Source organism: Miniopterus schreibersii (genome assembly GCF_964146895.1).
Source record: "Miniopterus schreibersii genome assembly, chromosome: 19".
Lineage (NCBI taxonomy): Eukaryota > Metazoa > Chordata > Mammalia > Chiroptera > Miniopteridae > Miniopterus > Miniopterus schreibersii.
This window is the reverse complement of record NC_138119.1, coordinates 5,328,253-5,343,562: the sequence shown is the minus strand read 5'-3', so window position 1 is coordinate 5,343,562 and position 15,310 is coordinate 5,328,253. Positions and strand designations below refer to the sequence as shown.

General features: G+C 50.1%; 1 protein-coding gene across 1 annotated transcript in view; it reads right to left on the bottom strand.

Annotated features, from left to right (window-relative positions):
* The window catches only part of AHCYL1 (adenosylhomocysteinase like 1), a 33,269-nt gene extending 24,297 nt beyond the window's left edge, over positions 1 to 8,972 (bottom strand). Inside the window, exon 1 of the mRNA XM_081122114.1 lies at positions 8,798 to 8,972. Within this exon, the coding sequence (XP_080978240.1) occupies positions 8,798 to 8,917 (120 nt within the window). The 5' untranslated portion in view covers positions 8,918 to 8,972. The remainder of the gene's footprint in view (positions 1 to 8,797) is intronic.
* Positions 8,973 to 15,310: the final 6,338 nt, after the last annotated feature.

Sequence of the window (15,310 nt, the reverse complement as noted above, 5' to 3'; positions counted from 1 at the left end):
GAAACAGCTTTTACTCCATCTCAGTGAAAGCCAAGCCTCTGCCAACCCCGATTCATCCTCAACTGGCAAATAAGAACAGAAGCACCCTGAGTAATGCTCCCCTCTGGGAAATTCTGGGGAAGGGGTCAGTCCCTCCAGCACGCGTTTTCGTTGGACTCACAATACAGTTTATTATACTCAGAACACACTGTTCCCAACCAGCTCCGTCTCTTCTCTGTTACAAACGTGAAGTAAACAGATTCTACAGCAGCTACAAGTCTGTTACCAAGGCCACAGTATTGATCAGTACAATTAACATTCACAAGTCATCTAATCCAGCACGACAAGCCAGCTGGGCTGCTCTCCGTAAGAACGGAACATTGGGAACCATCGTGTCTTGCTTGCTAAGAAGTCCACTGCTCTCAAGCTGGGCACTAAACACTCGAGCCCTGAATTAGAAGCTGGAGACCACCTGGCCACCTGCAGAAAACTGAATTAGTTACCAGAACAAATCTTCCACCTCTATGAAGCGCCTATTTCTATTTCCATAGCTGCAAAACTCCAAAGGGCTCCCTTTCCCCTGAATCCTGCAGAGGTCACATACTTTCGGGAAACATCAGACGCAAAACCTTCAGTGCCAACTAGAGTCTGAGTTCCTGGTTAGGACAAGTGCTGGCCCAGTTCCCAGCCCACTGGAGCTCTAAAGAAGGTGTATTTCAAAGACAAGGGCATATATTGCTTTTGAACACCCAGCCCAGCCTTCGGTTCAGAAGGGCAGCCGGGGTTGCAGAATGGGAAGAATCGTAAGTTTGCTCAGCACCACTGGGCAGAGCTGTTGTTGATTACTTTCAGGACTCACACACTCCAAAATGAAACTGTCAACTCACCACTGGTCCCCAAACCTCAAACACCCTAAGAGTCAGTCTCTATTCTTTAAATCAATTGCAGGTGAAAATCAGACTACCAGTTTCAACTCTGGGCAGTGTCCCTAATGCTAAGGGTTTAAAATGTGATGGGAAATTCAAGTTACCTTTTCCATTATGTCTAAGGATAGCCCTAAGTTTCCAGCCTCCTGCCCAGTGGTTCTCATGCTACTGAGCTAAGAAGCTGGGGGCCACATATTCTCAAGTCTCTTACCTTACCTTTTTCTGGCAGTATACAGGGATCTACTAGGATGCTGACAATTCTCATCAGTTGCTCATCTGCAGCTCTTCGTTCTCCACTATCACCCATGTGGGAGAGGTCTGAGTGAGAAAAACAAGCCGGGCGAACTGAAGGGGAAAGTGAGCCAAAGCCACCAAGTGAGTCCAACTCACTTTCTCCTCGGGACAATCAGCCCACAGTATTTGACTAAATAAACAAGCTCTGACAGTATTATGTGCAGACACTGCGTACTATACATATATGTGAGGCATGGTCCCTGCCCTTGATGTGTTTGGTCTAGAGAAATCAAATGAAAAATAAGATGGAGATATCAGCCAGTCCAGAAAATTGTTTTAGCACAAAATCCCCAAAGTTGCTGGTTTCAGTGTGCGTAAATTCCTGAGGTGAGCCCTCAAGGCCCTGATAATGAGTCTCTGGGGAAGCTGAGGAGCATCCCAAAGAGGAGTGACAAAGAACACCAACAACTTCAGCTTTGTTCCAAAAACAAACTACAGGCTGGAAACTTAATCTCAGCAGTTTCTGGATCTGTAAAGGAAAGAGAAACCATGGCTTAGAGGCCTGCCCTTCTAAATCAGGGGTTTTAACCCAAGGTCCACAGAAGAGTTTCAGGGAGTACCATAAATCCACTGAAAGTCTATGCAAAGTTTTGTGCTCCTGAATTTTCCTGAGGAAAGACCAATGATTTTCATAAGATTCTTAAAAGGATCTGACTCAAAGATTAAGAACCACTGTTCTAGAGTCTCTAGTCCAGCGAACATCTCAGGAGCAATCCCTGAAACTGGCAAAAGAGACACCTATTTAAGTTCTCCACCTTCCACAGGGATCTATTTACCTCTCTTCTGAAATTAGAAACAGAGATGGGTGTGCACTTTGAAAATTCAAGGCAAAGAGCTCCTTTCTATAACTCCAAAATAAAGCTAACTGTCATGAGCACCCAAAGAGGTTTTCCTTAAAGCTTCTGAAGAAGGACATGGGATGGAGGTGGTCAGAGGGCAGAGCAGAATCTCTGTCCTATTAACTTCCCTGAAAGGCCCCTCTGTGATTTCAGGATCCTGAGATCATTCAGGGGAACAGGTCACAGTCCAAAAACTTTAACTTGAGGTCAAGCCAGTTCTATGGGAAAAGGGTAAAGTACTTCCCATTAAGCCCATGGAAACCTGTGCCCCACAGGTTCACCTTAGTACAATTAAAGTACTAGAAGAGAGTTGGAGACATTTATTAAAAACTTTCCAAATCCTGACATTACTCAAAGCATAGTGATGTGAACAGCTTCATTCAGGAAGCCCAAAAGGAATGAAATATGGTTACACTCATCTCCTCCAGGCCCAGAGCCCATTTTTTCTGCCTCTCACCAATCCACCATCCAGCTCACAGAGCTGTGCACCACGCAGATCAGCACGTGAGCCTTGTCCTTGGCACCTGGAGCACACAGGCTCAGTGGGATTCCACTGACGCCACTGCGCACACACAGGTTCAGGACAGAAGAGAAAACTATATCAACAACAGGGCTTGCTCTGGCTGGGCAGTTCTTCAGGTTGTAAAAAACTAAGCATGCGACAGGTCCAAGCTGAACAGCATGGAAGTGAGCAGTCCCCAGCCCCTCCTGTTCAAGCCTCATCCTAGCACACAGCTGAGTACAGGGTGTCCCTTTGAGAAGAAGTGAACTGGTAGAGGAGCACATGTTAAGCCCATTCAGCCCTACAGGTTGAATACAAAGGCACATTAGCTGGGGATCTCATGGCGAGAAAGACAAATAGCATATGATTTCACTTATATCTGGAATCTAAAAAAGAAAAATAAAACAGAAACAGACTCATAGATACAGAGAATGAACTGCTGGTTGCCAGAGGAGAGGGAAGGGGGGAGACGGGCGAAAAAGGTACAGGGGACTGAGAGGTACAGTTATAAAATAAATAAGTCACAGGATGTCATGTACAACATAGAGAAAATAGTAAAAAAATGTCCTAACTTTGTACAGTGACAGATGGTTACTAGACTTATCGTGATCACTGTGTAAGGTATATAAATGCCAAATCACTGTGTTGTACACCTGAAACTAATAAAATATTGTATGTCAACTATACTTTAATTTTTAAAAAAATAAAAGAAAACAGGAACATGCTTGGATAGTCCTAGATTTGTGGGTCTGTCAAAGTCCTTTCCACTCTCTACCCCAGCACTCCTAATACTACCTTTACCAGTTCATTAAGCTTTTTTACTCTGTGTCCTATTTGGGCAGTAAACGATTAAGCTCCATTGTATATTGTTAAGCAGTGCCAATCATTATATACATTCTGAGATTTAGGCACTGGACTGAATCTTCTAGAAAAAAATGAACAGAACAAAATGAAACCAGTCTGAGTGTCAACAAAGGCCTGGGTGTCCCACCCTAGTTCTGTAATTGCTGTGGAGCAAAGGCCACACATTTCTGCAGGAGAAAAATCAGTTATACATAATTAGGAGCAGGCTGTTCGGAGCAAGGAGAAACAGTGCCTGGAGGAGGATGTTGCAGAACAGAGATGTGATCTTAAGGTGACTACATAAGTAGATAAAGTTACAGCTCAGAGGAGTCTTTGGAATGGTTTCATGTAATTCCAGGGTTCTAGTTTGGGAAGACTTCCAAACTACTGCAGACTGATGAAATAAACTCCTGGACTCAGCGAACCCAGTGTCTGACAGACACCCACATTCTATGCACTGTGTGGTAGTAGGGACGGGATGGCAGAGTAGCTGGCTAGAGCAGGTCCCATTTCCATCACAAACTCTAAGTTCTCCTATTGTCTGCACCTCCTGGAAATCAACAACTACTTAAGTGTTCAGTAGGCATAAGCTCTACATAAAATAACATTTTTGTCAGGAAAATAACATTTCTTCCTGTTGAAAAGCCGTTCAATAGAAACATCTTTGTTTTAGCTCTTTAAGAATATTTTAAATAAACCAGGGTAATTTTCACAGTAAGAAGGCACTCATTGAACCGCATGCTGGGATAAGAGGTATAAACCAGAACTGTACCAGGCAAACCAGGATATATGGACACCCCAGTTATAAAGGAGTAAATACACTAAGTAGTACTATTAAATGCTAATACCCTTGACAATCCTGTAGTGCTATCACTATTCCTCATTTTACAGAGAGGAAAATGGAGGCTCAAAGTCCATGCCCTTGACCATGGTCATATGTAGTCACGAAAAACTTAAAAGCAATATATATATATATAAAGGAACAGATCACCTGCAAAGAAATAATTAGAAAGACAACTTTTATTTAGTGATAATTAAGGGCAGGAGGTAATGGAAACATACCTTCAAAGTGTTGAGGAAAATAACTGTCAACCTAAACTTATGTGCCCAGCAAAACTATCTCTCAAGAATGAGCATGAAATAAAGTCATTTACAGATAATGAAAGAAATAAGAAAAAACAACAGAAAGAAAGAAAAACAATGAAGCTCAGACAGGCTAAATCACCTGTCCAAAGTTAAAAGTCTCTTAGACGGTAGAGACTGAAGGTAAACCTGACTCCAAAAAATCAAGTGCTTGAGTTACATTGTATGCTACTCAGTTTTAGGAACAAAAAGGGAAAGTTAAACACATTTCATATAACAGCCAAACAACAGTGGGATAGCAAGAGAACTCCCTGAATGAGTCAAAGGAAATATGGAATCAGAAGAGAAAAGGTGACCACAATTTTATATGAATTTTTAACTGCTTACCATATGCAAGGTACTGATAGTGTTGACAAGAGTCAGAAGGAAAACTTGTAGTAAGAATTTGTCCTTGAGTTTGGATTTTCAGATTTCAGGTTGGAAAAATTCTGGTCAGTGCAACTGTGCTGTTCTTCATACATGATGGGGATGCTTCTGATCCACCTCACTATGATGTGTTCTGAATTATTAAACCCAGAATAATGAGGGTGGCCCTTCTTTATAAAATTTTAACATTCAGATTCCCAAACTTGAGAAACAGATAGGTATAAATGTTTCTCCTTTACTGGCCAGTTCCTTTATAGAAAAGCCCCAAAAAAGCATTAAAATGCTTGCTTACAGATCATAACTACATGAGGTAGAGGTGACAAAGTAAACTTATTAGGAGTCACAGGCAACTAAAGATTTACAACGTATGTATCAAAATACATTAAAAACTTTGTAAACAAGTTTACAAGAATAATACATTGGGTAACACACACTGGATCCAAACAATACCCTCTTGATAAAACAAATGGTCCACATTTGTAATCTTGTTGGCAAGGGACCTAAACAATGAACAGATTGCTCTCTGATATAAACTAAAAGTTTAATGAACTTAGAACAAAGTGATATGGAAACTAGTGTCAAACTACACAGAATCAAATAAAAAGAGAGGTGATCCCTATCTGTGGAGAAATCTAAACAAGATAGACTCTTCTTACACATCTGACTCCTGTTCAAAGACTGCCAGAAAACAGTAGCCGCTATTAAGACAATCAAGAGGTACTAATAATGATGTCTGGAGAAGATAGGAGATGTCAACCTATTAAATCTCTTCTCAGTGACTCTAAGTACTGGTGTAATTGCTACAAAACTGCGCTATGATTCCACCAAACAGATTAATATCTAAGCAGTAGGCACTGAGGTTCTACCTGGTATGCTTTCTAAGTTCAGCTGACCCCTTTGATATATATGCTTTATTCAAATAAAGAATATCCTACAAGCAAAAGTAACTTCTTTTGTGTTCTTTCTCTCCTTGCCCTTTTACTGGTCGTAAAAGTCTAAGTGCATAAGTCCTAGGGCAAATGCCTAATGTATCACTCTGAAGAGCCCCTCCAAATGTTCAGAAGTGCAGAGAGGAGCAAATGCCCCGATAGAGAAACGTGTCTGCTTTAGTAAGTTTCATCAACAAGCTGGAGATTTGGGTTTACCCTATTGAAAAAAAAATCAACTTGATACTATGTCAATCTCTAAAGGCCCAAGAACTGCTATTACCTCCACAACACAAAGTAGCAGAAAGAGCAGGGTAAATACCCGGTGATTATGGGGAACCTGCTCACTTGGTTTGACTGATAACTGCCAACATTAAACAAGGGTCCTCTTTAGCTGTGATAGTTGTGATTATAGTTGCAGAATCTCAATATCTATGCTTTTCATCAACGGACATCCACTATTCCCCAAAGTGACTAAAACTTCACCAGTTACACTGGAATCTGATCTGAGGACCATCAAGGTCACCCTGAGGTAACCTACAGCCTGACTGGCATCAGAAATGTCCTCATTTCCTGAGGGGCCTCAGGGCTTGGAATGACCCAAGAATTACTTGGTCTGGAGCCATGCCGGAGTCCTCACAGGTGAAGGACAGCACCATTTGAAGAGGCCTTTTTCTCATACCATTTGGTACCCACCAAGCTACATTTTTCTTACTTTTCTCATGCTATCTCACATTATTAACACATGGCAGAGGTACAAAAGTGCCTTAGGTCATAATGTCCAATTCAGCTGAAGTTCTGAAAAAATGATCACCTAGGACTTGCTGCTACGTGACCTTGACCAGTCCTCAACCAACTCATTAACTAAATAAATGCCTTCTATCATCACTAGGAGAAGGGTAATTAGTTATCATAAAGCACTTTAATATAGTGCTGTGTAAATGCTAAACAATAAAGCTGAAAGAGAGCCAGATTAATAAGAAAGAAACATGGGATACATTTCCCAGCAACTGGAAATTTACACAGGGTCTTCCCCCCTTCCTAGCCCAGGCTGCTTCTGTCAGCTAATGGAATATGAGTCTTTAAAGTCATTAGCACTTGGCCTGACGGTAATACACATTAGCAATATTCCTCCAGGGAAGAAAAGAGGAGAAGGGATATTTATTCCTGGTAGGCAGCCATACTGACATCTGGATTACTGGTTAGCCAGGTGGGCAATTAATATTTGAGTACCTATTATATGCTAGGGACGGAGCCACGCACAGTGCATACAATGGTACACTAGAGTCCCTGCCTTTATGGAGTTTACAATCTACAATACAAACTTTGTCTTATTAATAGTGGCACTTGCAAGACTGAAGGCTTAGTAAAATAAAAGCAAGTGGGAATAAAGGCACCTAATCCCTGAAGCAAGCAGACAAAAGATAGGCTAACTGGGAAAGGAGGAGCTCAGGGAGTTAGGGTACCAGGGCTTCCCCAGTCTTTCCCCTAACTCACCAAAGGCACCACCCTTAAGCACTCTGCTTACAAAGGCTGGGACGGTCTCTAAACAGCGCAGATCACAAGGGGTTACTGCCCCAACGAAGCAGCCAGGGGAGCTGAGCGCACTAAAAAGGTGAATCAGGTTCCTTAGGATCAAGGGATGGTCCACAACCTTTTTAAAGGCATTCTATTGGCAAGATCTTGACGTCGTGGGAAAAACGGAGCTAAAGCGCCCAACAGTGACCTGTCTTCAATCCTGCGTTTGATTTCTGGAGTGTTATCTTAATTTCCCCTTTTTTAAATAGAGTCTCTCTCCCACTTATGACAGCTTAAGTAGTTCAGGTGTAGGAGCCCCAAGGGCTGTCACTACTCCCGCAAGCGCGGCACCCCTCCAACACTGCGGGCAGGGAGAGGCGGCCTTGAAACACGGTTTCCACCCCGGCGGGAAGGATTTATCCAGCTTCCCCGCTGCTCGGCAAAGGCTCTCTGGTCTGCGGGCAACCGGGTGCCAGGTATGCGCGGAAAAGTCAAGACGTGGGCGGCAGCAGACGCTCCGAAAGCACCATGGACCCCAGTCCCGCGGTTCTGAGAGCTGGTCGGACTGAAAGCTCCAAAGGCTGCCACTGAGCGAGAGACGCAGAAGGACATCCTTTGAGCTCGACCCACCGCGCGCCACCGACGGACGAAACTTGCTCGGCCTCGGCGAGAGGCGCCCGGGGGAGCGACCGCGCTTCCCGCCCGCCCGCGCACGCCCCGGCCCCCTTCTCCCTTCTCGCTCCTCCAGGGCAGCCCGCGTGATCTGTTCGCGCGACCACACGGCCCGCTCGCGCCCGTGACAGTGCCCGCTGTCACCCAACCTCCAGATGTTAATTTCTTGCACGTGTGGAAGACCTGGACGGGCGCAGAAGGTGAAATTCAACCGTAGTTTCCTGTTCAGTCTCACGCGGCCCCCTCTGCTCTCGCCCGCACACAAGACCGAGCTAGCTCCACGCATTTTTTTTTTTTTTTTTTTGTCTCCCGCCTCCACGCGAGCACGCAGTCGGCTGTTTGGATAAAACCGGGCACGGCTCCCAAAGAAGCTCTACCTGCCCTGCCCACTCACCTGAGGGGAGATTTCCTGGACACCTCCCCCCCGCCCCCGTCCCCCGGGGCTGGTCACTGGGGTCCACTGAGTTGGTCCGCCCCCTCCCACTCCCATCGCCGAGGCCCTTCATCCAGGAAAAGCCAGGGGCGAGTTTAAGGCCCGGCCCTGTCGGGTTTCAGAAAGATCCCCGAGGACTGGGGCCCAGGGACAAAGGAAAGTGAGGTCAGGGGCGGCCTCTGCAGCTCGGGGTGGGCCCGGGGCGGCTCGCCCGCCACCCCGCCACCCTCTCGGCCGTCACGATCCCCTCAGACCTCGGCCCTGAAGTCGCCCACTTAGCTGGAGCGCGGGGCTCGCTCGCGCCCCTCCCGGGAGGCCCCAGCCCGGGCCCCTGCCGCCTCCCGGAGCCCCCGCACCTTCTTGGGCGCCTTGGTGACGGTGGCCATGAAGGAGTACTTCTCGGCGTCCTCGATCTCCTTGGCCTGCTTCAGCTCCTCCCCGACCCCGGGCAGCGGCATCGCGTCAGGCATCGACATTCCCCGGCCGGCCGGGCCCGCTGCTGACCCGCCGCCCCCGCCGCTCTCGCTCCGGAGCGCTCGGCCGCCCGCCCGCGCGGCGCCCTCCGCCCCGCGCTCGCCCACCCTCCCGCCGGGCCCCGCGCCGAGCCGCGTCCGCCGCCGAGGTGCTGGGGCGGGCGCCTCGTCCGCTCGGCGGTCCAAGGCAGCCGGACAGCGACCGCGGCGACAGGAGCCCCAGAAACAGCAGCGCCGAGCTCCGACCGGCCCGCGCCGCCACCTCCGCCGCACGCACACACGCACGCACAGTAAGGGTAGAGGGCGGTGACGCCACGTCGGGTACTGGCAGCTCCGGGGCGGGGCAAGGGGCGGGGGGAAAAGGCGCTCGCTCGTGACGTCACCACGCTGGACCGGGCTGCCGAAGCCGCCCCCTTGGTTTCCCGGCTCGCAGGGTTGAATTGGACCCTTGGCGCCGCCAGGTGGCGCCATCAGCCCTGCGAGCGGCGCGTGTTTCTTGTAGGGAAGCCTCAGAATTGAGGGGATCTTTGGGGTTCCGGGCAAGGCCTCAGGACGGCGTAAGGGGGATGCTTAGGAGCAAAGACCAGAGCCCCACGCGACACATCCTGCAACCAGTCCTAGGAAACATTCTGCGGCCCAAGACAGTGCACTCCCTCCATGTCCCTGGCCCAGGACCTCTGGATCGGAAGCCCGACCTAAGCAAGGGGCTGTGTTTTCTCCCTTGACTCTGGCCGCCTGGTTTCTGCACAGCCTTTGCGACCCCCTCCACCACCGGCTCCCCTGGGCCTTGCCTGTTCACAGATCTGTAGGCCTCAGAGCTGTTGCTCTCTGGCCATGGGATAGGGCTAACGGGCCAGAGGATGCAGGTCGGGGAGAAGTCTCCAGGCTGAATGACTTTCCTGCTTCAGGCCCCACTCGCATGGGCCCTACTATGTGCTGTCCCAGTGCTCTGCCCCGAATGATGCATTCCATGTTTTGCAAGGCCTAGTCCAGCTGGAGAGGCAAAGCCTATTTGTAACCTAATGTCAGCTGAAGCAGCGTGTCCTTTGAGATTCAAATGACCTTGGCTCGACCTCCCTGTGCCCTGTGGTGGGAAGTCCAGTGCCCTCCCCAGGATTTCTGTGAATTACTGGGGGGACTTCGAGTTCGTGGTCACCTCGGGCTCTCGTTTTCTGCCGCATTGGAGTTTTATTCAGTGCTCTGGTCTTGTGGCTGTTTCTTCAGTCTCTGCTGTCAATCCATGTAGGGACGTAGTCCCTGTTCCTTCCAACTCCCACCCCCAGTTCCAAAACAACCACAAAAATAATGCTGTAACATGTAGCAGAACTTTTAATGAAAATTTGTTGGCCACAGGGGAGAGATTACATCACACAGCAAACAATTTAAAGTCACATTTCTGAGATGTTCTGAAAAGTTATTTTGGCTCTCTGGTCACCTGGGATTTCTCACTGGCCACAGCACGCCACGAAGCTCCCTGGCCCTTGCGTCCGATCTAGCTTCCCCCGTTACACCCTTTCCACCCTCCAGCTCATCTCTCATCTTTGATGAGCTCTGGGCAGCCAGATCCCTCTCGACTGCACTGAGAATCCATCTTTCCAGTGTTTTTTTCCTAAATTCCACAACCCCCTCAAGGCCACCTTTTTACGTTCAGAATCCCATTAGGTCTCTCAACTCTTTCAAGAAAGCTGTGGTTTGAAGTGACCCTTTCCCCACTGGTTTACGTTCACGGTTGGGGAGAGTGTGAAATACTCGCCTCTGGGGCCCCAGAAGTCTTAGTCAGAGAAGCCTTTGTTCCCACCACCCAGCCCCAGGAGGCCGTGTGTTTGAAGCGGCCTGTGGACGCCTCGCCTGGGAGGATGCGCGCTTTCTGCAGATCCTGGTCTTGAACTGCTAGGATTCTCTCATCCGCCCACTCTTTCAAGCCCTCTCAGGGGTATTCCAGTAGCAAAAGGGACAGAGAGATGGGGGAGCAGAGTAGCAGATTCGTGCAGAGGTGCCAGACTGGCACCTTTCTCCTTACCTCCCATCTGGGGCCAGGAGCCACACCTGCCCACCCGGGACACTGGCGTAGGGCCTGAAGTAGCCTTCGTTCTATGGGTTTGCCCGGACTGTCGTCAGAGCTGCCTGCTCCGACAGCAGAAGCCGAGCCAGCTGGAAGAGAGGTGAAACTCCACATCCTTTGAATGGGAAATCATGTGGTTTGAGTTAGCTTACTTTTAAAAAATAAAGAAAAGCATAGGTGTGCCTGCTCTTTGGATCTGATTTTTAAAATTCCCACTGTCAGAGAGGTTAGCGTTCAGACAATGAGATTCAGCCTTTCTTTCACCCCTGACTCAAAGTTCTGGGTTTGCCCTAAGCCCAGGCTCACAGAGGGGCTGTTGCTGAGGATGGGAAAGATGGGCCAGGCCCAGAGGAAGCAGGGCCTTCACAGTTTGAGCCAAGAAGGAGACCAACAGGTTCGACTCTACTTTCCTGAGTGACTGGCCCATGGGAAGCTAGGGAGGCTGACCTAAGGGCACCGGGAGTGCTCCGACTGGAAGGCGGAAGGGGCAGCAGGCCAGGGCCAAGGGCATTCCTGGAAACCGGCCTGCTGCGGGGGACATGGGTGGCTGCCATGCCCCTACCTTATGTGGGCTGGAGATCAAAGAGCTTACCCAGCCAGAGAGCGTGATGACATAACATGGGTGAGGACCATGTCACGCCAGCCCCGTGACTCCCAGCTGACCCCACGTGGCCCCGAGAAGGGGGTGATGCTCCTGGGTGACAACATTGACTTGTCTTCAGCCCACCCTTCCACCTCCCTGACTCAGCACCTCTGCCCTGAATCAGGTGGGTGAGTCAGGGCTCACTCCCCTGAGAAGCACAACACTCACTCTTGTCAGAGACTGGGGGCCAGTTTTTGAGAAAAACAAGGACCTGAGGATCAGTGCACCTGCTGTGTGTGGCGGTGGGTGGGGGAGGCCTCCAAAGGGCCTCGAGACCAGAGGGGACCCTGCATTAGAAAGGAGTAGGCTGGCCTGGCTGGCGTGGCTCAGCAGTTGAGCATTGACCCAGGAGATCGCGGTTTGATTCCCAGTCAGGGCACATGCCGGGGTTGTGGACTCGATCCCCAGTCAGGGGGCGTGTGCAGGAGACAGCCCATCAATGACTCTCTCATCACTGATGTTTCTCTCTCTCTCCCTCTCCCTTCCTCTCTCTGAAATCAATAAAAACATATTTTAAAAAAGAAAAAGGAGTAGCCTGGGGGTAGAGATGACCTGGGAAATGTCACCAGAAATGTGGCAGCCCTGGGGTACAAGCTGTGGGCTTGGTCTGGTGAATCAAATTCACTCTTTTGTCTCCTCCCAAATTGCTCTAAACATTCTTCTTCTTTTTTTTTTTTTTACTTCATAAAATATGCATCAAACGCTGAAGCTATGCTAGGAGCAGTGCTAGGTATGGGACTTCAGGGACGAATGCGGTAGCACTGTCTGTCTACCTGGGGACAGAGGGTCGAGGGGGGTGGGGGGGATGAAGCATGAGCAGAAGGGCTTCATAGAGGGCGACGCTGCCCAAGCTGACCCTTGACAGATAAGCAGCTGGACAGGTGAAGAAGGGATTCTTGGCTGAAGGGATAGCATGCGAAAAGGCAGGGCAGCAAAGCAGCTTGGCATATTACGGGTGGGGCAGTGCGGGTGGGGCACAGGGTGCGAATAGGGCGGAGTGATAGCTGAAGCCAGGGCTGGGTTCTCAGAGCCTGGTGAGCCATGGTGGCTGGTGGTGCCAGCCACCAGGATAGGGAACACAGGAAGAGGAATGGGCCAGAGTGGGGGGACTGCTGAGACAAGGAGTCAGCTGAAGACGTGTTGGGTATGATCTGTCTGTGAAGTGCACTGTCCTGGGTCCCAGGGGAACGTAGGTTGGTGTCTTTCACACCCGCCTGCTCCCCGCAGACCCCCAGAGCAAGGCTATGCTCGCTCTGTCAGCCCTTTCCAGAAGATGGGCAGTCCCCTGCGGTCTGAGAAAGACTCCTACGTCCCTGCTTATTATGATCATATTTCTTTACTGTCTATTATTGTCTTGAGAATAATCTTTATAGGGAAAAAAAGCCCCGTGAAGATAAAAATCTCTTTACAGCTACGTCCACTTCTGGTTCTTATCAGTTTGCAGACGCTCACTCTGACACACCTGTGATGAGCATGTCATTTTGTGTTCAGCCTCCATCAAATCACAGTATTTCAAAACATTCTCTCACACAGAGACCACTTGCATGCTTGCTGTCAGCCCATCCCGAGTGTCCCCTCATATTGCAATAGGAGTTTGCCTAACCGTTCTCTTTTGTTGGGCATTTGAGGTGTTTCCAGGAATCAGAGGGAGGATGGCTTTCAGGAAAAGAGACAAGATTGGGTCACAGTACCAGGTCCTGCCAGAGAGAGGGAGCAAAAATGTAAATAGCGGGGCCAATCCTGGCTATACGCAGGGCCCGGGAGGTGCAGTGCCCAGAACTCGTGACAGCTGACTCATGGGGAGACTGCATGCTGTGGAGGGAAGCGGGGTGTCTGGGCAGGCTCAGAGATGTGGCCTCGAGTCTCCACTCTGCTACCAACTTGGCCGCTGGAAGCAGGGACCTTTGGGGAGCCTGTGTTTCCACGTGCAGAACAGGGTGACAGCTCTCCCTCTGGGGCCTGTGATGATCCCAGTCCAACAAAACAATGAATAGAGAAGAGCTTTGAACGAGTTACAAGTATTGTGCAAGTGTAAGTTTCCTGAGACGTGACTCCAGGCTAAAAATCTAGAGGGGAAAGGGGTCCTTGTCATGAATCTGGAATCTTCTCTGGACCCTACTTCCCAGAAGGACAAGAGGCAGCGGAGCCCTGCTCGCTGCAGGAGAGGCCTGTCCTTGCCGGTGCTGAGCTTGATCACGCCAGGTTGGGGTTGCACTGCCTTGAAAAGGGGGCTGCAGTTGCCCAGCCAGGAGCAACTGGCCGGGCCTGGCCTCAGGGCCGGCTGCCGTGTGTCCAGCAGCCCTCAGAGTGGCCTCACATGCTGTTTCCTGGGGGGTCCTTGCACCAGGAATCCTGACGTATCTTTCTTCAGCTCCCAAAACTGCAGCCCGTAAAAATTAAGGCTGAGAAGCATCCAGAAATTGTAAACAACATTCAAGGAAATATTCTCGTGATGAGTCTTTGTGCTACTTTGTGCATTTTCCCGTGCCTGTGAGTGTGTGTTGAGTTTACCCCAAAAGCAGACTGCAGCAGTTGTGAAACTGACCTTGGCCTTTGGCCCGCCGGGTCCCTGCTGGTCACTTACTTAATGAGCACAGGCTTTGTGTCGAGATCTGTGCTGGGCGCCAGGGAGTCTGCAGTCAACAAGAGAGACCCAGTTCCTGTCCTCATGGGGCTTAGAGTCAATAGCAGGACTTTGACACAAAATCTGGGCCCCCTAATACCTCCTTAGAGAGGGACTCTCTCCTCACTCTCCCCTGTGCCCCACCCTGCAAAGTCCTTCTCAGAAGTAAATGGCATACTCCCGCTGCCCCTGAGACTGTGTGGGACCCCAGGGTGGGGACACCAGTCCATCTCTAGTTCAGATCAACCTACCTACCCTTGGAACTGCCCTGAGTCATTTAGAAGTTTCTGGAGTACTGTGATCCTGGCAGATACCCTGTCTCAAGACAATAGAGAGTGGGCTGGTCAGGTGAAATTGCCAGTTTGCCGGGATCAGGTGCTGCATTGCCTGTCAGGGCTTCTCACAGGCACGGCCTCTCCACCCCCTGCCTGCCACCTGCCCCCAGGACTGGAACCGGTTCTGGGGTTGGCCTCCCTGATAAGACACCCTGTCGAGAGCTAGCGGAAGGGTTTGCCTTGACTGGAAAGCCACCAGGGCTGGATGGGGTGGGATAGGCAGAAATGGCAACTTCCCAAATCTCGGGTGGCCAGGGTCTTGCCCACTTTACCCCAAAGGCCCTGCCCTGCAGCTGGTTTGTGGGCGCTGGAGGTGAGCGGGCCGCTGTCAGTTGTGTGGAGGCTGCTGCTGGGTGGGAGCCGCCTTCCTCACCCTCTCTGGTGTGCAGGGCGGGTCCCATTGCATCAGCCGTGGAGCCTCTGTTCCTGGCTCTGCAGCCAGCTGGGCCCCTGGAGGAGGGACTCTCCTTGTTTTCAACAACCCATTAACCATTTCACTCTCCCAGTTCTCCCCATTGTCAACCTGGGTTCCCAGGGCTGTCCCTCACGTCCGTCTGTCCCTCATGGCCTCTCTCCCGATCGTGGAAACCTCCCTCTGCTCCACGACTCGGAGGGTTTCTGCCCGGGCAGCTTGGGGGAGCTCAAGGCTCAGAGCGCCTGACCCAGTGCCAGCCTGGCCTCCTCCCCAGGAAAAGAGTTAACCTCCCTCATCCCCACCCTCAGTGTGTGTCCC